This window comes from Myodes glareolus, chromosome 11 (assembly GCF_982192425.1).
Source record: "Myodes glareolus chromosome 11, mMyoGla1.1, whole genome shotgun sequence".
In the NCBI taxonomy this organism is placed as follows: Eukaryota; Metazoa; Chordata; class Mammalia; order Rodentia; family Cricetidae; genus Myodes; species Myodes glareolus.
Genome location: NC_142036.1, coordinates 87,421,453 through 87,444,988, shown reverse-complemented (window position 1 = coordinate 87,444,988; position 23,536 = coordinate 87,421,453). Strand labels below are relative to the sequence as shown.

Genomic DNA, 23,536 nt, shown 5'->3' with positions numbered 1-23,536 from the left:
ATTTGTGGCTATCGTGAAAGGTGATGTTTCTCTGATTTCTCTCTCTGCTTCTTTATCCTTTGTGTATAGGAGGGCAACTGATTTTTTGGAGGCCACTTCCTAAGTAGAACCCCAGTAGCACAGACAATAAGAGAAACAATGAATAAATGGGACCTACTGAAACTGAGAAGCTTCTGTAAAGCAAAGGACACTGTAGTAAGACAAAAAGGCTACCTTCAGACTGGGAAAAGATCTTCACCAACCCCTCATCAGACAAAGGTCTGATCTCCAAAATATACAAAGAACTCAAGAAACTAGACACTAAAACTCTAATTAACCCAATTAAAAAATGGGGTACTGAACTGAACAGAGAATTCACAACAGATGAACTTCGAATGGCCAGAAGACACTTAAGGACATGCTCAACCTCCTTAGCGATCAGGCAAATGCAAATCAAAACCACTTTGAGATACCATCTTACACCTGTCAGAATAGCCAAACTCAAAAACACCAATGATAGCCTATGCTGGAGAGGATGTGGAGTGAGGGGAACACTCATCCATTGTTGGTGGGAATGCAAACTTGTACAGCCACTGTGGAAATCAGTGTGGCGGTTTCTAAGGAAACTGGGAGTCAACCTCCCTCAGGACCCAGCAATTCCACTCTTGGGAATATACCCAAGAGATGCCCTATCATACTACAAAAGTATTTGTTCAACTATGTTCATAGCTGCATTATTTGTAATAGCCAGAACCTGGAAACAACCTAGGTGCCCCTCAATAGAAGAATGGTTAAAAAAGGTGTGGAACATATACACATTAGAGTTTTACTCAGCGGTAAAAAACAATGACATCTTGAATTTTGCATGTAAATGGATGGAAATAGAAAACGCTTTACTGAGTGAGGTAACCCAGACCCAAAAAGAGGAATATGGTATGTACTCACTCATAAGTGGTTTCTAGCCATACTTAAAGGTCTTTGAGTCTATAATTTGTGATCCTAGAGAAGCTGAATAAGAAGGTGAACCTGAAGAAAATCATATAGTTATCCTCCTGGATATTAGAAGTAGGCAAGATTGCCAGGCAAACTTGGGTGCACGGGGGGTGGGGAGGTGGAAGTACGGGAAGATGGTTAGGGAGAGCGGAGAGGGGGAGGATCAGGGATGGATTGGGGAATGGGGGAGGGAGGGAGGAATGATGGTTATGGGAGCAGGGAAGTTTATATCTTAACTAAGGGAGCCATTTTAGGGTATGCAAGAGACTTGATTCTGGAGGGGTTCCCAGGCCCAAGGAGAGGTCCCCAGATTGTTCCCTGGGCAGCAGAGGAGAGGGTGCCTGATCTGGCCTTGGCCCATAACCATACTGATGAATATTTTGCATATCACCACAGAACCTTCATATGGCGATGGATGGAGATAGAGACAGAGACACATATTGCAACACTGGACTTAAGTCCCTAGGTCCAAATGAGAAGCAGAGGGAGGGAGATCGTGAGCAAGGAAAGCAAAATCAGAGGGGGCCTTCATCTGACGATGGATGGAGATAGAGACGGAGACCCACATTGGAGCACTGGAAGGCAGGACCGCGAAGGGTGCGTTCACCCACTGATACAAAGGGACTGATCGAATGAGAGCTCACCAAGGCCAGCTGGACTGGGACTGAACGAGCAAGAGATTAAACCGGACTCTCTGAATGTGGTTGACCTGGGGGCTGACTGAGTCCCCAAGGTCCAAATGAAGACTGAGAAGCCATTGACAATGGCACTGGGTCTTGTTTCGTCTGCATGGACTGGCTTTTTGGGATCCTGGCCTGTTTGGATGCTCACCTTCCTGGACCTGGAGGGAGGGGGAAGGAACTTGGATTTCCCACAGGGCAGGAAACCCTGTCTGCTCTGGGGAATGGTGAGGGAGGAGGAGAGGGAGTGGGGGGAGTGGGGGGAGCGGGAGGGTATTGGGAGGAGGGGAGGAAGTGGAAAGAGTGTTTTCGGATACTTGAATAAACAAATCTAATGGAAAAAAAAAAAAGAACTGTCTGCTACTTAATCCTTAGTGCCATAGGGCAAGCTCACCTGACTTCCTTTATTTTTTTTTCTTCTTCTTTTCTGAGACTGGGATCTACTGTGTGTCCCTGAATTATCTGAACTGGCTTTGTCCTGTGGGCAGTCTTGAACTTGCTGTGCTCTGCCTTTCCTCCCCTTCTCTAGGTTCAGAGGCACGGTGTGGGACAGTGGGACACGCCTTCCCTCTGGATGCTTCCCACACTTCCTGGGACTAAAATGGATAGTTTAACCTAGGAGGTTGGGGGTACGGTTACAGATTTGGTTGCAATCCCAGAGTTACTGTTCCTGTCCTCTCTTAACTACACAGGGCCCGTCACACAGATCCCTGGAGGACCCACATACCCCAGGGTAGGGCTCCCACCTCTCCGCATCCAAAGTCCATCTCACGTGCTGTTATCTCTAGGGCCAGGCTAGACAAACCGATGCAGCCAGTGGAGTGTTCCACTTCCAGGGGATAAATGTTCTAAACGTTTGGGGATCGATTCTGTTGGCCTGAAAAGTTGGTTGAAATTGCCTTGCTCCTTGCCAAATACCTGAAAGCACCCCTGGAGGCCATGACAGCGGGAGCTGGACCAGAATGCACTGGGAAGGAGAGAAGCCAGACTCCCTAGCATCCTCAGGCTATGACTTTGGCCTGGTACTGACTCTCTGTGAAGTCTGGTACTCCGTGATTTACTCCAGGGCCGTGGTGGTGTCCTTCCCTAATTGCTGAGCTCATTTAGCACCCTAGTGCCAAATAGTCCCCCAGAGACTACTGAGTAAAACAACAGGCGGAGTTCCAGTGACCATCACAGACCCTTAATGAGATGCAGCTTTTAAAAGCAGCCGACCTTCCTGGAACAGCCCCAAGTAGCCGGACACTCCCGTTTTCTTCAGGCACTTGGTATGCCTGTCGGTAACTCAAACTAGCTTTGTTTAATAAAAGATCCCTTCTGCTGGCTACTTTGGCAACGCCGTGGCTTTAGGGACCCTTCCCTGTGCCTTCTTTAGAGAACTGTACCAGAGCAAAGAGGAGACCATTGTACATGACAGTGCTGTGGGGGAATGTTTCAGACCAAAAATAGCACCCGAGAAAGCTGCTTACCGTCGACCCACCAAAGGGCAAACAAGTGAACAGAGCTGGTGCCCTGCTTTGAACCTGAGAAAAGACACTTGAAAGGGACCACGGGAGGTTACAGGGCACAGGGATGTGCTAGAAAGGCAGACCAGAGAGACTCACTGAAATCCACAGGGTCAGAGTTGGGAGGAGGTCGGCTAACTACAGTAAATCCTGCCTGGGTTACCTGGACCTGACTGAGCTGCAGGTTGCTTGATCTTTGCTGTCTGTCACTGCCTCTGTCAACCCTTCCATCTCTCTCTCCTCAATCTTCACTTAAAATTGTATCACAGTTCTACCAGAGAAATGCACGTATGTATGTATGCACATACAATTAAAATATCTTTGAAAGACTCCAGCAAATGCCTTACTTTAGAGTTTCAGAAGCTACTTTGGAAAAGGCCATGAATTATGTTTGCCACAGCATAATCCTGGTCTCAGCAGCACTCTTCCTTTCTTTGATTCCTTGTTTTCCTCTCTAGGAGCATCAAGATGCTTGTCTCCCCTATATGAAAATCTTTGATGTGTTTGTAGTTGTATTGACCAATCGAAGGAGTCTGTTGTATGCAGGGGCTATCACTACCCTCCACTGCTTGCATTGCTTGTCTAGTTAGACTGATTCTCTCTTATGCAAAATTCTGAGAGAGCCATGCCATGGACAAAAGCATCCGAATGTTGCAAAAAGGCCATTTGGTCTTCAGTCAACAGTTTTTAATTATTTCTGATTGCGCCTGTCAGTTATTTTGAAGTGCATTTAACAACTCGGTAGCTGGCGTGGGCTAGGTTGCTCACAGGCAGAACACTTGCTCAGCATGTCTAGTCACTGGCTTCTAACTGTAGCTTTCTAACAAAGACAAGCAGGTTGGTTTCAAGACACAAATGTGTTTGGCATGATCCACATGTCTATAACACAGCTGGTAACATGGGTGAGGCAGTAGGGCTGCAAGGTTGAATCCCATTGGCCTACATAGTGAGTGCAAGGCCAGCTGGACCAGCTTAGTAAGTCTGTCTCTCAAAATAATGTCTCTTATTAAAATCTAAGACTAGAGTTGCATGATAGAGCACTTGCTTAGCTTCTGAAACACTGTGTTCTCTTCCCAGCACAGTGAAAGTGAACCAAACCAAACAACACACAGGCTTAGACAACACAAGCACAAGAGAGCAGTTTGATGGCCAGCCTTGAGCCTCTTACAGTCCGGATCCAAGCCCACTCTGCAGGCAGATGAAAATGCTGCAACTGCCCAACACTGGCTAACATTTGTGCAGTGTTTGCTAGAGGGCACCTTTCCAGAGACACATTCAATGGGATGTCTTATCTAATTTCCACAAATCTGCACAGTGGACAGTTTTATTTGTATGTGAGAAATGCAAGTGATTAAGGCTCACTAAAAGGCAAAGCCCTTTGTGCAAGCTCACACAATTGGAAAGACATCAGAAACAAGTCTTAGGAAATGACCTAGTGGAGTCACAGAGCCTGCTCTTAGAAATTAGTTTAAGGCCAACCTGATCTACATGGGGAATTTCTAGGCCAGCCAGAACTACATGGTGAGACCTTGTCAAGGAAAATAATTAACTAATGTATCTCAGCTAAAGAGAAAGCCAGGAGAAAGGGCTCTAGATCGGAGCAGCCTGTTCTTCTGTGATATAGTAACCCTCGGCAGCCTGGAGTCTCCTGAAGGGAGAGCAGCAAAGGCAGCCTGAGGCAGCCTGGGGCAGCCTGGGCAGGGAGGCCCGTGTGGTAAGAGATGTGAGGTACATATTGCTGCGGGAAAAGAATATGAAGCTGTGTGTTTGGGAAGGCATGCTCAGTAAAGGGTTGTCAGTGGACAATAACTCAGCTTTGAAATAAATATTTTGTCTTCTGTAGTTTTTTAACCGAAGCAGAGGGAAAAGGAAAGTGTAGCCATGAAAGAGCATATGTCAGATTGTACTATTAAATATGTCAAAATGCAAACTTTATAATAAAACGAACATTACAGACTTCATGATTCTTATCCTAAACCTTCCGTTCTGCTTTAATTATTAAAATTATAGGTATTTTCACAAGCAATACCTTTATGCTGAGAAATTTTACACATTGGGAAGTGATAATGAGGGAAATAAGAACTTACATCCTGGTTGAGCGTATAGAGCTTCTGGGATGATCTGGTAATAAAGTCCTTTGCCAGGGTGAACTTGAGAGACAGAATAAGCAACTGTAAAGGAGGCTTTGCATTTTATTTAGGTCTGCTGTATCCACCATTTCTCTCGATTTTCTAATGTGCCGATGGCTAGGCTTTGCACAGTGGCTCACGGGTCCTTAGTGGCCAGCCTCAGTAAGATCACATCTCGGTCTGGGCACCTCCATTCTTGTCCCTTCCTCCTCTGTGTGGCCTTTGGAGCATGTAGCAAACTGAAAGCACAAACTGGAATCATCTGAGGAGCCCTCTGTGGAAGAGGCGGTCAGCTATGGAGCTGGCATCTTCTCCTGCTTTTAGATCTGAGGTTCCACTTATTAGTGTGGTATCGGCATGCTCGGCGTCAGGTTTTTCTTCTTGTCTGATAACTCAGTTCTTTTAGCTCTCATCTGGCAAGATGGTAAAGAGGAACGCATTGCCTCCCTGGAGCAATGCAGGTTGTCTCATAACGTTTCATACTGTGTATTTCAAAAGCACCCAGTCCTGAGACCAGAGAGAGCGCCTTTCTACAGAGCTCTTTGTCTCGCAGGCTCAGGTGCAGTTTGGGCTTTGTGAGCCAAAAGGTACAGATGTGCTCTTTGGACAGAGCGGGCTAACTGTCCAGCATTCTCAGAACCGTGGCAGTGACAGGCGTGAGAACTGCCGCAATCCCCAGAGATTTATCTGTAGCCACGAGTCCCAGCACTGTGAGAAGCAAACCGAAAGACTCTGTAGGGATAGAGCAAGGGAGAGGAAGTTCTTCTCTTTAAGGACAACTACAGTTAAGGGTTTCACATGTGTTTTGGATATTTTCAAACACTGAACTTTCTGCAGCATTTTGATAATGTAGTATTAGTTTTTGTATGGGACTACAAACGCAATTTGACACACAAATTCTGACCTTATATGCATGGGAATAGAATGATCCTAAAATTTAGTGCGCTCAAAATCATTCATATCTTAGCTTTCAGAAACTGTCACACTTGAACTTTCTGAAGTCCTCCTCTCACTGATATTTAAAATGGCTCTATACTTAACCAATATTCACATAATTTGTATTAATTCTAGTTGAGAAAAAAAGAAGTAAAAGCACAGAAAAAGTGAGTTTTTCGTCAGTTACACCAAACTTCAAACTATTCATCTCCTGAGCCCATATCTTTTCTCTCTGTAAGGAGAAAGCTGCTAGTTTGGAGACCCCAGACCAATTCACAGAAACTCTGTCCCATGAGATAATTGAGCAGAAAACGTTTTTTGGGAATAAGGAACACATTCGTTCCTGAAAATTTCCTTGACTGCTTATCAGCTACACACAGGATTGTTGGTAATTCTTGGTCACATAGCTACAACTCTTGCGTGGTACTGCACAGACCTGTGACATCACTTATCAAACTGCTGGACTGGTTCTTTGGGAACTAATCTGCTTTGTAAAAAGAAACAAATGGTTGTGACGCTTCAACATGGAATCTTTCTAAGGGGTCACTGTTGTGCGATGTTGTTTGCTCTTTTGGCTTTTTACCTTTTCGGGGGGGGGACCCACCATCCAGTTCTCAAATAAATCACACACCGAGGCTTATTCTTCCTTATGTATGCCTGGCCTTAGCTCGGCTTGACTCTAGCCAGGTTTCCCTCTGAGCTTTTTATCTCTCTTACTTCTGCATAGCTTACTATCCTTGTTACTCAGGCTGGCTGGGTGGCTGGCCCCTGACGGCCTCCTCTCCTTGTTTTATTCTTCCTCCTCTCTCCTTCCAGATTTTTCCTTCTAGTTATACTCTCTGCTGCTAGCCCTTCCTATCCTTGCTCCTGCCTTTCTATTGGCCGTTCAGCTCTTGATTAGGACCATCAGGAATTTAGACAGGCACAGCAACACAGCTTCACAGAGTTAAACAAATGCAGCGTAAACAAAAGTCACACACCTGAAAATAATATTCCCCAACAGGTCATGGACTGAAGACTTAGTTTCCAATAGAGTCTTGGGTGGGGGGTTGGGAGAAATGACTGCATCAGAGAGTGCAATGACTTCAGTAATTAATTAAGGCATTAGTGGACTCCTACCTGAATGGACTGTCGGGCATACAGAGGATGAAGTTTGACGGGACAGAGTGGAGCACTGGGTTCAGCTCGGGGATATCCTTTCCCTGCCCCTTTCTCTTGGTCTCTCTCTGAAGGCAGAATGTACGCAAGCATTTTTGCTCAGCTGTACCTCCATGACTCGATGTTTCTCCCTACAGTGATGCAGCTCATAAATATGGGCTGAAATCTATGAAGCACCTTGCCTGCTTGGGTCTTTGCCACAGAGACAGAGAGAGACCAGTAATGAAGCCAATGACTACAGACGGCAATCATCAAAATAAAGGGGTACAGCTGTTTCCTACAGACCTTTCAAGAAAAAGAAAACAAATCTTGTCTGAGCTAGTACAAACTCACAGTAAAACATATATTGATAAATTTCCTGATAATATTATTATTTTGAGTTTTCTTCAAAATTGAACCAATAAGAATCTGAAAAGGAAGTATAGAATTAAAATATAAGCTATAGTTTTAGCATGGCTTTAGGCTGGGATTTCAAAAAGTATCTCGAAGAATAAAATATTGTAATGCATTTAATAGATGACATTGATTGTGGTACAAAATAATCGAAATAGTTTTAGATGCCATCCTATCAAATTAAGAATCTATTGCTGGTCTGACACTGAAGTGTCACTGAATGTAAATGACATCCCAATTTCAGACATATTAAAGTATGAAAAAGGTGCACACTAATACTAATGAAATATTTTACACATTTAATATAAATTGCAGGTGGCAAACTCCGTCAGGGTGAGCTCTGCTTATTCGTCTTCGTTTCATAAACAATGCTAATATGGCTCCAGTCACAGTGACTTTGGTCTTCAAAGCAACACCACCTAGGCTAAGGATGGTTTTATAACATTAGTAGCTAAACACTACAGGTGGAAAATAGTTCCCTATAGCTTGGTTGAGTTGTCGTCTAGTGTCAGGGAAAAGACAATTGAGGAGAAACTAAATAAAAATAAGATTAAACACAGGGAATTCATTCACTTAAGTAAATCTCTTGGTTGTCATAACAAAATCATCCACAAATTAAAGATATGCTAGTTTTATGCTAATATTTTCCTTAAATTAGCTCTGTTGCTTCTTTCCATTGGTTCTTATATGGAAGTGGGTTATGCTGTGTAGTTTTAAAAATGTTTTATAATTCTACTTGCTTCTGTTCATAGGGGACTGTGCATTTTTTTGGAGCATTTAACACAGTGAGATGCTGCTGCACAACAGTGTTGAACCAAAGTGCCAAACCCTGACTGTCTGTTGCAAGAAAACTCCATGTTAAACAGGGAGCACCACCTGCAGCTCTGACTGCTTGCGGCAGGAAAACTCTGTATAAGCAGGGAGCACCACCTGCAGCTCTGACTGCTTGCGGCAGGAAAACTCTGTATTAAGCAGGGAGCACCACCTGCAGCTCTGACTGCTTGCGGCAGGAAAACTCTGTATTAAGCAGGGAGCACCACCTGCAGCTCTGACTGCTTGCGGCCCGAAAACTCTGTATTAAGCAGGGAGCACCACCTGCAGCTCTGACTGCTTGCGGCCCGAAAACTCTGTATTAAGCAGGGAGCACCACCTGCAAACTGGCATTTTAGCAAAACAACTTTTCTGATTTGGAGAATGTGATTCAAATAAGAAACTCCCTGTTGTGAAGATTTTATTTCATTTTCTATATTTTCACATTTCTGAATAAGCTTATACATTGGAGATATTTTTAGTAACTGTCTAAACCTAGTGGAAAATATACGAGGGTGAAGATAAAGAGACGTAAGATCAGGATGTTTTGTTATTCTTTGGCTCCGTAACTTTCACAAGACACTTGACTTAAAATTAGATATGTAAATGAAGGTTTAAATTCTTGTTTAAAGATTCCAAGAAAATAATATCCAAGGCTATAATAATAATAGTAATCATAATAATAATAAAATACAAAAGGGTGTGTTTTAAGATTATGATCTTGTTTTTTTCGTCTTTTTCTACTTCCCATATAGATTAGAGCTATGTAAGTCTCTCTTAGTGTCCTCATTGTTGTCTAAATTCTCTGGGATTGTGATTTGTAGGCTGGCTTTCTTTGCTTTATGTTTAAAAACCACCTATGCGTGAGTACATGTGATAATTGTCTTTCTGGGTCTGGGTTACCTCACTCAAAATAATGCTTTCTAGCTCCATCCATTTGCCTGCAAAATTCAAGATGTCGTTATTTTTTTCTGCTGTGTAATACTCCATTGCATAAATATACCACATTTTTCTTATCCATTCTTCAGGATAAGAAATTCAAGGGGCATTTAGGTTCTTTCCAGGTTCTGGCTATGGCAAACAAAGCTGCTATGAACATAGTTGAGCACATGTCCTTGTGTCACAATTGCGCATCCTTTGATATATACCCAAAAGTGGTATTACTGGGTCTTGAGGAAGGTTGTTTCCTAATTTTCTCAGAAATTGCCACACTGACATCTAAAGGGACTGTACCAGCTTGCATTCCCACCAGTAATGCAGAAGTGTTCCCTTTACCCCACAACCTGTCCAGAATAAGTTGTCATCAGTGTTCTTGATCTTGACAATTCTTACAGGTGTAAGATGGAATCTCAGACTGGTTTTGATTTGCATTTCTCTGATGACTAAGGATGTTGAACATTTCCTTAAGTGTCTTTCAGCCATTTTAGATTCCTCTGTTGAGAGTTCTCTGTTTAGGTCTGTACTACATTTTTCTATTGGATTATGTGTCTTTCTTGAGTTTTTTGTATATTTTAGAGATCAGACCTCTGTCAGATGTAGGGTTAGTGAAGATCTTTTCCCATTCTGGAGGCTGTTGTTTTATCTTGTTGACCATGTCCTTTGGTTTACAGAGCTTTTCAGTTTCAGGAGGTCCCATTTATTAGTTGTTTCTCTCAGTGTCTGTGCTGCTGGGGTTATATTTAGGAAGTGGTCTCCAGTGCCAATGCGTTCAAGTGTACTTCCCACTCTCTCTTCTGTAAGGTTCAGTGTTCTGGTTTTATGTTGAGGTCTTTGATCCATTTGGACTTGAGGTTTGTGCATGGTGATATATATAGAACTATTTTCATTCTTTTACATGTTGATATCCAGTTATGTCAGCACCATTTGTTAAGTATGCTTTCTTTTATCCATTTGATACTTTTTGCTTCTTTGTCAAACATCAGGTGTTCGAACGAGTGTGAATTAATATCCGGGTCTTCTACTCGGTTCCATTGGTCCGTCCTCTTGTCTGTTCTTATGCCAATACCAGGCTGTTTTCAGTACTGTAGCTCTGTAGTAGAGTTTGAAGTCAGGGATTGTGATGCCTCCAGAAGTTCTTTTATTGTACAGGATTGTTTTGACTATCCTGGGTTTTTTGCTTTTCCATTACAAAGTTGAGAACTGTTCTTTCGAGGTCTGTGAAGAATTTTGCTGGTCATTACATTGAATCTGTAGATTGATTTTGGTAAAGATTACTATTTTACCTAATCATAAAAACAAGGTTAGGCAGTTCAGACAGACAGTCTTTGAGCGCAGGCCCTTGCACAAACACTCCGTGATCCCTGGGAGGCAATTTAGTGGTGACCACACTGCCAAGATGAAATGCGTGTTCCTGCTTTAGTCATGAAATGGTCTGCAAGAATTTGTGGTCATCTGAGAGCCCAGGGGCATTGACTTTGGGATTATTTTCTTCATTTCTTTTTTTGGATAGTTTATTGTTTATTTATAGATGTATTATGGATTTTTTGATAACTGGAAATTACAATTTCACTGTCTTTATTTATTGGTCCAGTTTTTTTCCCACATTCCTTAGGATTTTATATACACAGAATTATATCTTCTGCAAACAAAGAATTTATGGGCTTCCTTTCTCATACAGATGGCCTTGGATTCTTTTTTCTGTATTACTGTCCTGATTAGCCCTTCCAGTCCTGGGTTGAACAGAACTGTGAAAGGGGGCATCCTCAACTTTTTTTCCTGTCTTAAAGGGAAGGCTTTCCACTTTTCACCATTGTATATGATTTTACATGAGTTGTTGAGGATTTTTTTTTAATCCATAAAAGAAATGCATTTTGGCATCTAGTGAGGTAGTCGTATGGTTTTATCCTCTACTCTGCTAACAGGGAGTGTTACATTTATTTATTCGACTGTACTGAACTACTTACACATCTGCAGATAAATCCCACTTCACCATGGTGATACTTCTTCCTACTATGCTATTGACTTCAACCCCAAATGTTTGACTCAGGCTTTTTTCCTGTTTCTTGACTTTGTTTAGACAGTTCAGTTGTTAAATATGCATAACAGTAAAGAATTCGTTCTGTATCATATTACAATGTCAAGAGTAGATTTCCTTTCTCAATACAGCAAAACAAAACGCAAAGTGTAAGTCGGCGAGGACTAATGCAACCTTACCATGAAGAAATACTTGTTTATTTTCTTTTAAAGGCACACTATCTGTCCAATTGCCTCTGGACTTTTTACAAACAGTCATAGACACAGATAAGGAAATGTGAGATGCAGGCACTTCTTTTATTAAGCTGACTTTTGTTTTGTTTGATTTTATTTCTTTGACACAGTGTCTCATGTATCCAAGTCTGCCCACTAACTCGGCGTGTAACCCGGGATGATCCTGCACTTCTGACCCTTTTCCCTCCAAGCCTGAGAGCCGGGTTCATAAGGATGTACTTCCACACTGCGTTTATGTTACTAAAAATTGAACCTTGGCTCTTGTGCATGTTAGGGAAGTACTCTAGTAAAGGAGCTGAATTCAGCAACCACAGTGATCGGCAGTTGAATCAGTAATCAGCTACTATGTATCCAGAACCTTGATTGCTTTCCTGGACTTCTCACCATTCTAAAAGTTGTTTATAGGAGCTTACACCATCTACGAGGAAGCTATACTATCTGTCTAGTGTATCTGGTCTTCCTAGAGAGTATTTACATGCCAAGAATCAATTTATCTTTATGTTTAGAATGTTTGAGATGATGTCAACAATAAAATTAACAACTGACAGTAGTAAGTTATTTATTCTTTTGAGATGATGTTGCTCTAGATCCTCACTAAATTGTTTTCCTAGTCAGGAAACAACTCATCTGAACCTAGTAGAATACGCTTATCATGCTGACTCATGCAGGAGGGTCACATCTTTCAGTCCAGCATCGCACAAAGAGATCCTATCACATACACCACACACACACACACACACACACACACACACACACACACACACACGGCTCCTCTGTAGCAATTATTCATGTCTAACTAAAGTTTAATATTTACAGAACTCAATAATCCTCTAATCTTACTTTTCCCAGCAAGGGTGAAAATGAATTTGTCTCACCGATCAGAATCTAGCAGGTGTTAGAGCTTCTTTCAACACAATTCACAGCAGGAGAAACCACTGAACAGTCACAACTGTGAGGGATAATTTTTAGAACTACGAGTTTGTGTTAATGAAAATATTGTGAGAGATATGTATCTGTGGTTCAAAATAAAAAGGAAGTGTAACAGTGAACAAATAATTAACTCATTTACAGAGCAGAAAACACAGTAGAAGATCCACACCGTCGGCTTCACTCCTTCCAAAGCTGGTGTCGACAATTTGTCAGACACTGAGCTGGTCTCTGAAAACACAGTGCTGAATACTACAAGATCATTCTTCGCAATGTAGCCTGGTGGTAGGAGCTTTGGAGAGTCAATGCTAACTCCTTCCCTCCAGGTTTTCTTGTTGCTGTGTTCATTTTTATTTTTGAGACAGGTTCTCCCTATGTAACCCTGGCTTATTTAGAACTCACTGTGTAGACCAGGCTGGCCTCTAGTTCATCCTCCAGCCTACGCCTCCAGAGTGCTGAGATTTTAAAGGCACAGACCACCACACCCAGCTTGTTTCTCCAGTTTTTACCCTCATATAAAGGAGGACAAGCAGAGAAGTTGGAGTCAGTGAACCCTCAGGAAGTGTTCGTTATTAACTGTCACAGATACTGTTCTCTCTGCCATTGTTGCCCATGGACTGATGTTCTATCATTAGAGGTCATGACACAGATTCCCCAGTCACAGTAAGACCAAACTGGGGGATAGAGTTTTCCCCAGAGGCTGAAATGCACTTTCTTTCACAGAGAAGGAACAAGCATACAGTAAAGAAATCACATGAGTAAATGCATTCAGTGTCTTTATAAATTTTAAGCAGGGGAAAGAAATCCAGTCGTTTTAAAAATGGGCAATTTAGGATAGATGCGAGGCCCTTGGAGAGAAAGGCACGGTAGAAAGGGAAGTCAGCTGTACCATGCTGTGCTTGTTCTGGCTCTGTCTATTTTCAGTGCTGGGTTAGTAAAATGCACAGAGGGAAGGCTCTCTAAACTCCAGTCATCCTCATACAGATCAGAACCAAGATGCAGCACACACAGGCGTTATGGGCAGATGGGATGGCCAACACGGCCTAGCGTATGATGCCAACACGGCCTAACATATGATGCCCAACACGGCCTAATGTATGGAGCACGTTTGGTTCTTTGCACTTATTTGCTGCTTTGATTAAAACCCAACTTTCTAAAGACTTATTTTTAGAGGGCCAACTAATAAGGAAACACTTGTTCTTCCATGAAAAATCACTGACAGTTAGGTCTGAGTTCGTCTAAGCAGGTGCTTGTCCCAAACTGTGCTGGCTCCCTATCCTACCACACTCCTAGTAGTAGGGGGGAGATTTACAAACAGAAGAAAAGTAATTCTCAATACAGAGAACAGTTAGGAAAGCAATTCTCTAAGATAATGTTACATGATTCCTTCTTGAGAAATTAAATGAATAAAAGTAATGCTGTTTCATCTGATAAAAATGGTTTATATCCCAGGAACTACAGAATTCTTACTGAAGTAAAAATTGTATATGGTTTTAAAATAATATACATCTTATCAGACATGCCTATCATTTTTTCAGAGGAAAAAGATTCTTATTCACGTGGCATAAGCAATCTGCCTGTAGGAATTCACTACTGCACGCCGAGGGACACAGAGAACAGGCACATCAATGCGAGAGAGCGAAACATATTTATTGTGAAACTGAGCTGGAACTAAAGAGCTACTGCTCTCCTGAGGTGATAGCACCATGAAGCTGGGAACTCTGGGAGGGGAAAGCCAGTTTCACTCTTGAACATGGCACTGTTGCCGTGGCTGTCTTCTCAAACTCTAACATGAAGACAACCAGATAGGAACCAGACTATCTAGTGAGGGGAATGGATGCTTTCAAGGGCACGTTGGGTCTGGGCTTAAGGCAGAGAAGCCACATTTAGGTTGGAACTTAATCTTGGCCCTGAAATTAAAGAAGAACAAAAATTCTAAGCAAATATTTCTAAAACTCCGTTAAAATTGTTTTCAACTTTTGTACAAACAAAACCCAACATTTATATTGTAGTTTTGTAGCTAAGACAAAAACAGGATGAGAGAGGAGAGAAGAAAGCCGCATTAAGAATCGTCTTTATTTAAAAATCACCTCTGTATTTAGACTGAAATTCTCATCTCAGAAACAGCCTTCCTTTCTTCCTTTAATGTCAGACAGCTATTTAGATGTTTAAAATGAACAAAATCCATTGTTGTTTTGACTTGATCTTTCCTTTCCTTTCAAAAATATAAAATAAAGTACTGTAAAAACTCAATTTGACGTGCCAAGGAAATAAATTTTCAGATGTCTGAAATGACAGTACCCTCAAATCGCTCTCAGATCAAATCATCCAGTGTTTTACTTGGAACAAGAATGAGTTTAGCTAAAATTGAAAAAGTTTAGCAGAACATTTGTTTTCATATAGTTTAGTTACAATTTACTTTAGATTTGTACCCCATTTTCAACTTTGTGTTGGGACTCTGCACACTGGCAGGATGACTTCTGGCATGGAGCACTGAGATCTCAATTTTAATCGCCTGTCTGTCAAGTTGAAGAGAATGCATCTGCCTGATACAAGCCAGAGGAGAGTCACTTGGGAGTCTCCGGAAGGCTGTGCAGCGCTCCCCGATCCTGCCCACTTAGGGTGGTGAGGTCCATGGTGAGAAACTGTTGCCAGCATCCCGAAGCCTCCCGGAAATAATGATGCGGTTGCTTGGAGGTGGGTGCTGGTGTCCATGTTATCACAGATAGTATTGGGAGTCTCCGACCCCAGTGTGGCCTACTGAGGGCACATTCCAATCTCTTCCCTTTGTATGTGGTGACATGGTTGTTTCCCTCAGTGAAGAGAAATCCAGTACATAGCTAACTCCATTTCAACTAAACACAAATCCACAAACACTTTATCACACTCCTAGTTACGAAATCTGTGACCTGTTCCGAACAGCCTCTCCTGTGCTTCACATTCTAGATCCTCTCCCCTCATTATGAATCTTCCTGATTGAGTGGCCAAGAGCTGACCAAAGGGCAATTACTACTACCTGATAGCCTCCTGCCTGGCAGCTTCTGTTGGGAGTCAACACAAGAAGAGAGGTGCAGGGACTAGGAATTTATGAAGGGACGGTGGGACTGTTTAGAGTCAAATTAATTTGGGGGTAGGAAGCAATAAAATATTCCTTATAAATACAAATATGCTAGTATGTAGCACAAATAATAAAAACCCAGAGTCAGATACTGGGGTTCAGTCTGAGAATCAGAAAAGCAAAGCGGCCAATTCACTAGAGAAGTCTCACCTCTACCAAGGCTGGGCCACCACAGACTAAACAGCCAGAGCCTCTCTCTCCTCCCATTTGATATTCCCTCTAGTGCTGGGATTAAAGTTTGAGGCACCACTGCCTGAATTTGTTTCTGCACTGACCTTGTGGAGCTCACCACGGCCTTGAAGTCACAGAGATCCAGCTGCCCCTGTCTCCCAGATCCTGGGATTAAAGGTGTGTGACACCACTCTCTGGCTCCTAGTGACTTAGCTTTACCCTTCTGATCATTAAGCAAGCTTTATTTATTAAAATATAAATAAAATATTGCTATATTAGTAGATTTGAAATGTTGAAGATTCCCTTGCATTCTGTGTGAAAGAACTGGGGTCTGAGGCCGCCAAATTAGCAGCTCCATCCCCAGGATGAACGTGGTGGTATAGGAAAGAAGTAGAAACTGAAAAGGTGGGCATAGTAGGAGGTTTACAGTCACCAAAGAGGTGCTTTAGTAGAAAATTAACCATTCTAACGCCTGCCCTTCTCTTCCTCCCCGCTACCCATGAGATAAACAGTTGTACCCTGCCACTCAGGCCCACCGGTGATAAACTCAAAAGCTGCTGGCAGGAACAACCCTTCCCCATGGTGTAAACCGCCTATCTCAGCTATTTTATTATGTCATCGGAAAGCTGACCAGCTCTGCTGGAGCAAAAGTGTTAGACACAATGTTTCTAGTATCTATAAGCAAAAGAGACCACATCGCTACTGTTTGTGATTCTGCTTTGCAATGTGACATTTGAGATTTGAAATTCATTTGTCCAAGATTTAACACAAAGGTTAGTCCCTTTTCCCTTGGAGAGATGGAGAAGTTAAACCTCCACCCCTGGGCAAGGGGAAAGACTCAAAGACCAGCGTTTCCCAACTCCTGAAGGAGATGTGTGAATTCCACGAAAAGGGCCACCTTTCCCAGGTTTCTGTCTTCCTCCCCTTGGGGTTTGTATCATTTAGATTTTCCTTTGTTTTGGTGTAAAACTTTACTTTTCTTTCTTTAAAGTAAAGGAGTCACCAGCCTTGACTCCAATGAGATTTATCTGCAATAGAAAGACAGATTTCTATCTGAGGTGAGTTCCGTGAACAGCATTACCGGAGGGATCATAAAGATATTCAATACAAGGAAATGCCTCTGTATTCAATTTTTCAGAATATACAATATCTAGTTTTTGTTGTTTGTATGGAGTTGCCGGCTCTAATTTGTTTTCGATAGACAACAAGGCACCAAGAACCCTGGGTAAATAACAGATGTTAAAAATAGCCACTACCTAACAATGTTACTGGAACAATTAGAGCACAGAAATGTTCTCACATGAGCAGCCAGCGACAAACAAAGGTTGGCATGGAGCTGTTTCTTTGGTTCTTTTTAAATTAATATAGCAAACACGTTCCAAACTCATCTCTCCCACTTAAAACCGCTGGAATTGTTTTCGTTCTGTTTGCTTTCGACTCCCCCAAAGCCTTTAATACCGGATGCCGTCCCCTGTAGTTCTCCAGTCTTGTCTTGTTTAGTAGGTGCGCATGGTGCCAATGCGTATTTACATGCATGCACTGCACATATGCTTCGCTTTCCTGCGCAGAGTAAGGAAATTGTTCCTAAAGAACGTTCCCGTCCAGCTCAATTCCGTGGAGTCAAATTCTTCAAACACAATAAAACACAAAATTCACTTCTCTGCTGGGTAGTTGGCTGCAGTGGAACACTGCCAGAAAGTGTGTCCTTGCAGCCCAACAGAAGACCAGCACAGGCCGCACGGCTCCTCTGGAATGCTGTAGCACAATTAAGCCTGCATTTGAACCTGGGAGCACACGGCATTATTGCCAAGTAGCTATTTCTATTCCATGTACAATGGAATAAAAATCACAGCTATGTTCTCCGTTCAAAAGGCCCAGTAGTTTCCCCAGACTTATGACTTCTCAGATCAGCTACTGTATCACAGACAGAAGCCATATTGCTTTACTCTTTAAATGAAAAGTAAGACTCCTAAAATGCGGGAAGTTTCTGATGTGTCTATCAAGTCTACCATAGGAAATCATTTTGCTTTTGTTCAATGAAATTTTCTACAGAGATACGAAACTGACAGAGCAGTAAATACTACGCCAATCATTTTCGAACATCTCCCCAGAGTTTACAGAACTCATGTAAAGGGTATCACATATGGTACAGGACAAACGGTCTATGACATCATAGCATTTCATGACGTCCTGGAAGAGATACTTGCATTTTGCTGTCACTTTGTAACCTCCTAGGGGAGGGGCATGGCCTTCCAACGCATCAAATCCGGCAGACACCAGGACCATGTCCGGATCAAACTCTTTGGCCACGGGCATCACGACAGTCCTGTACGGTGAAAAGGCAACAATCACTCATGGGAAAGCTGGGTACCTGTAACAATGGCTTTGTGAAAATGACCTGGCACAGCCTCAGTCACTTCCCAGGGAAAGAAGGAGAAGGAAAAGCTCACTGCATCAAACGCTTAGCATTTCCTTTGTATGTGAGCATCCCAGCACAGTCTTTTCCCTTCATCCCCCCCTCCCGACTGTGCGCCCCCACGCTCCCCAGGTACATTCTGCAGCTTGTCTCAGCACAGGCACATCTGCGCTGCTTTATCCCCTCGCCTATAAAAAAGAAAGTTCACTTCTTCCAAAGGAGAGCAATGTTTTATGGGAAAACCGAAGCTTTAGGGAGAACCTAGCTTGCTCTAGTTAGGAAGAAATTGGTATAAATTTGAACTATAAATTTCTTTTGGGAAAAAGTTTACTTTCCCAACTTTAAAAATATATACATATATATTTTAAAATATTTGTCATGGTAGGGGGTGACTCTTGCAGAGGAAAAACACAGAATTCCCTTAATAGAATCCAGATTATGATGTTAAGGGAGTCCAAGGCCAGACACAGCAGGAATGTGGCAGCCTTGTCCTGGCAGCAGCCCCTGCCGGCCCCACTTAGACACATCAGCAGTCACCTCTCAGCCTCCTCAGGGCTTCGAACCTTCCCATCCCTGTTAGTTTTGGGAGAAAATGACTGCAGGACCTCAAGAAAAAAGTTTATGAGAGCCTCAAGCTCAGAGCGCCATCATAAAAATTCAAATACCAAAGACTTATTTAATCAGATGAGGAAACAGCACACTATTATGAAGTTTACTAGGAAGACTTCTGTCTGTGCGAAGGAACTGAAGCAAGTGTTCCAGGACTAATCCTTCAGGAGAAAACTAATTAGCTCTTTGACTTTTTAAGAGAAACACTTTAGATTTTCAACAATGATCACTTATGTTTATGTAAAGAAATTCTGACTGAATGCTATACATTAGGACGTTGAAATTAGAAAATAACTAAATGAAGCTTATCGAGAGAGAGAGAGAGAGAGAGAGAGAGAGAGAGAGAAATCAGCTCAACATTTTTTCTCACACCTCTTCTGCTAGCATAAAACACCAGCCCTCGTGCTTCCAAACATATGCACACATAAGATTTCCAGCCTTTCTATCAGCAACTGGAAACTACAAAGACGGAACTATTCACTAATGAAACTAAGAAAAATAGTATACTATCCACTATGTATAGTTTATTTATGTTTTTATTCAATAATGTTACAAATATTTAGAATGGATCCAACTGTAAAGATATTCATAAGATTCTTTCCTTCAACATTATCAGATCTGACACTGTCATTTTCGTAGAAATATCATGTCTAATCATTCACTGATGTTCATGAATGAAAAGACCATGTGTTACTGAGACACTGGGCTACTCTCTCAAAGAATCCAGAATATTTTCTCAAGATTCTCCCTTTATTTTTCTGGGTACTACATACTTCCTTCACAAACAACTGGTCTAGTTTATCTGTAAGCCAATCAACACATTCGGTGTGCCAGTCATTTCTGAATTCACAAACAAGGGGCTTTCACTCAAACACCGTCTCAGGGAACTCAATCCAATGCAGGTGGATTCATTCCAAAAATAATTAAACAATGAGAACTTGGGAGAAAAGATGTACCACACATTCTAGTAAGCTTTAGATGTAAGTTTGTCACAGCCTGGAGTCACCTGACAGAAAAGCCTCAACTGAGGAGTTTCCTAGAGCGATTGGCCTATGGGCATGTCTGTGGAGGATTGTCTTGATTATTAATTAAAGCGGAATAGCCCAGTCCCTTATGGATGGCACCATCCCTAGGCAAATGGTCCTGGGGTTGAGCAATCCAGACAGCAAGCAGCATTCTTCTGTGGCTTCTGCTCTGCTCCCTGGGCAAAAGGGCTCCCCAAACAGTCAGCAAGCCTGCCTCCCAGTTCCTGCCGTGGCTTTCCTCACGGGAGGACAACAAACTGAACGCACAAGACGAAATGAAGCCTTTTCTCCCCAAGTTGCGTTGGTCATGGTGTTTCTTACAGCAAAAGAAAGGGAACTAGAACGCCACAAAGTCTACCAGAATCTTCGTTTACAGCACACATTCTTAAAACTCAGCCTGAAAAAACGGCACATTATTAGAATTTTGTCCAGATGGCAACTGTCTGCCAAAGGAACTAGCTATGTGTGATTATAGAAAGATGGTGTGATGTTCTGATACAAAATATTCTACAAATTTCCTGTCAAACTGGAGAACTACATGGCAGCAACTGCTTAGGAATAGTAACATTGGTGATGTTTTGTTCACTGACTCCAGCTAACACACATTGCCTGCTTCGGTGCAAACACTGCCATGGCTCAAGATTGTTCAATTCTAAACTGGATCTTAATTCCTTCATACTGTTGATACAAACTCTTCCTTGCCTACATCTCATAAACAGATAGAAATAATATTCCCCAGATATCATTATTTTGGTAAATTAAAAAAATTTTCTGTGTGTGTGCAAGCACTTTGCCGGAAAATATGTCTGGGTATCACTGTGTGTCTGGTGCCCACAGAGGCCAGAAGAGGGCATTGGGTCCCATGGGAATTAGAGGATCATAGGTGATTGTGAGTCACTGCGTTCCTGCTGGAATAGAACCCAGGCCTTCTGGAGCAGCCGCTGGTGCTCTCAACTGCTGAGCCATTCCTCCAGTCCCATGTTTGGAAACTTTTAAAGAGACATCACCTTAGTCTTTGAGCTCTTTTATTTATGTTGGCATGGATCTAGAATATCCACTCCATCCGAGTCTCCTTTCCCAGACGCATTCTGAAATTAACTATCATTGCTACAGTGTGGATCGTGCCATTGCTGTGGGAGTGGGCTCCTAATGCGAGGATGAGTCTGTCAAGTGTCTTCCCTGTGCTCTGCCTGTTTGTTTGTCCTTCCACCATGTTACAACTCAGCATGGTGACCCATACCAGACACCAGCACTACAGTTACGGACTTTGTAGCTTCCATAATCATTTTCCAAATAAATCTACATTCTGTGTCAATTATCTAGCTTTAAATAATCTGTTACAGCCACTCAAAATGGACTAAGACCATGTATAAGAGACCAAAGGACTGTTATGAATATATTAAGTTAGAAAAAGCAGTATATTTTTTCTTGAATAAATTCCTCAAAGGCATTCATGGGGTTTGTTGTTAAAGAGAAAAGCAAAACATGCATGTTTGCTTGGGTTTTCATACACTTCCTGATAACCATGACACCCCAATAGTGAAAACCTGTCATTGAATAGCTGGTGTTCCATTGTCAATCTCCAATGAAAGAATACAGAGGTCCTAGGACTTTATCACCGGAAATGTGAAGCAGCTCTGGAGTTGCTGTAGGGTGGCAAGGAAATTGCCAGAAGGGATGAAAACATGCCTACGGGGCGTATGGACTAAAGCAGAAAAACCTGGGGAGGCTGAAGCTGTAACAATTCCAGGAACACAAAAACTAATGCTAGCAGTGGACTACAACCCATAAAAACCAGATAAGTAGTCACGAGTTCATAGCGTAACAGAGATACAGCCGAACAGAGAGGAAACCACTCTTCCTACAGAGTAAACTATCAACTAACAAATGTCCAAGAATTCAAGTATTTAAGGAGAGAGAAAAATCAACATTTGAATAAGATGAAAAATAATTGAAGGAAGCAAGATGTACAGATACTATGCATTTTTCACATCAGGGACAGAGAGATACCCACAAAACCTTTGCTATTGTAAAAGCTTCTGGAACTCCTCGAATATTCCTTCAAAATAGAAAGTATCCGATAAGAAACCTTACCAACTCAACAGTGGGAATGCTATCAGCAAAAGAATTTTTAATTTTTCTTTCTAAAAATGACTTGCTCATTTATTTTACTTATGTATTGTATACATGCATGAGTTTGTGTGTTCCACATGCATGTAACCTACAGAGGACAACAGGTGAAACTGGAGTTACACACGGTTCTGGGCCACCAGACAGATGCTGGCAACGCTGGTCTGTAAGAGCGGCCAGGGCTCGTAGTTACTGAGCCATCCCTCCAGCCTACCAAACAGATTCTTAAACAAATTTTGAGCAGTGAAAATTTGGGAGCAGATTAGCAAATGAACTAGAAAAGGCAGCTGCTGCCAAGAAGTTGATACAGAGGGAACTAGAGAAGAGAAATCTGGCCCTAGGAAGCCCTCAGTAAGGAAACAAACACAGTGGAAGGGAAAGAAGACTTTAAAAATGTGATCAACAAAAACCTCTAGGAGATGTCCACGCATCCTAACTGTCTTTTTCCTGCTAACAACTAGGCTTAGCATTTGGATCCTCCCTTCCTTACTGACAAGTAGGTGTGCACAAAGCCCAGACTTTTCCTGGGGATGTTGGTGACCTCCAAATACAATTCCCTTTGTTTTGTCCTCAGGGCATTCAGCTACCATGAGCCCCCTTCCAGAAGGTTAATCCCAAGTAGAGTGAGGAGGGGTTAAAGATACTAGTTGATTCCAAATCTCAATTGACTTATTTATATACTCATTAGGAAAACTGACACCACATCCTACCTTCTTAAATATCAATGGAAAATAAAAGGATTTCCTGACTTATGAGACGACCCAAGAGTATAGAAAAAAAACATTAGAATAAACAAATAGAAAATCCTGGGCATTGGTGGCACACACCTTTAATCCCAGCGCTTGGGAGGCAGAAGCAGGCAGATCTCTGTGAATTTGAGGCCAGCATGGTCTACAGAGTGAGTTCCAGGACAGCCTGGGCTGTTACACAGAGAATCTCTGTCTCAAAAAACAAATAATAAAACACAACTGGAAAAAAAAAACCAGATAAGTTCAGGCAATAAATAATATTCTCTAACATATATAAATAAATATATCATATGTAACCCCATACAAGAGATGCATATATTGTATGGACATATTTTGTTTTATATATTTAAGTATCTTTATACTTGTGGGTATATATTTAAAATTATACATGTACATTTAAGTATATATGTATATTCACACACACACACATAAAGACAGGTTTCACTGTGCACCTCAGGCTGGTCTAGAATTCATAATGTATATCATTTAATTTTATAGTGCCATGACCAAATACCTGAGAATAAACAATTTAAAGTTGTCTATCTTAGCTCACAGATGAATGATGTAATCCACTATGGCAACAATGCATGAGGACAGACTT

General features: G+C 42.0%; 1 protein-coding gene across 1 annotated transcript in view; it reads right to left on the bottom strand.

Annotated features, from left to right (window-relative positions):
* The window catches only part of LOC146892441 (histone deacetylase 5-like), a 157,823-nt gene that overhangs the window by 96,272 nt on the left and 38,015 nt on the right, over positions 1-23,536 (bottom strand). The window contains exon 4 of the mRNA XM_087911834.1: positions 18,214-18,332. Within this exon, the coding sequence (XP_087767960.1) occupies positions 18,214-18,332 (119 nt within the window). The remainder of the gene's footprint in view (positions 1-18,213; positions 18,333-23,536) is intronic.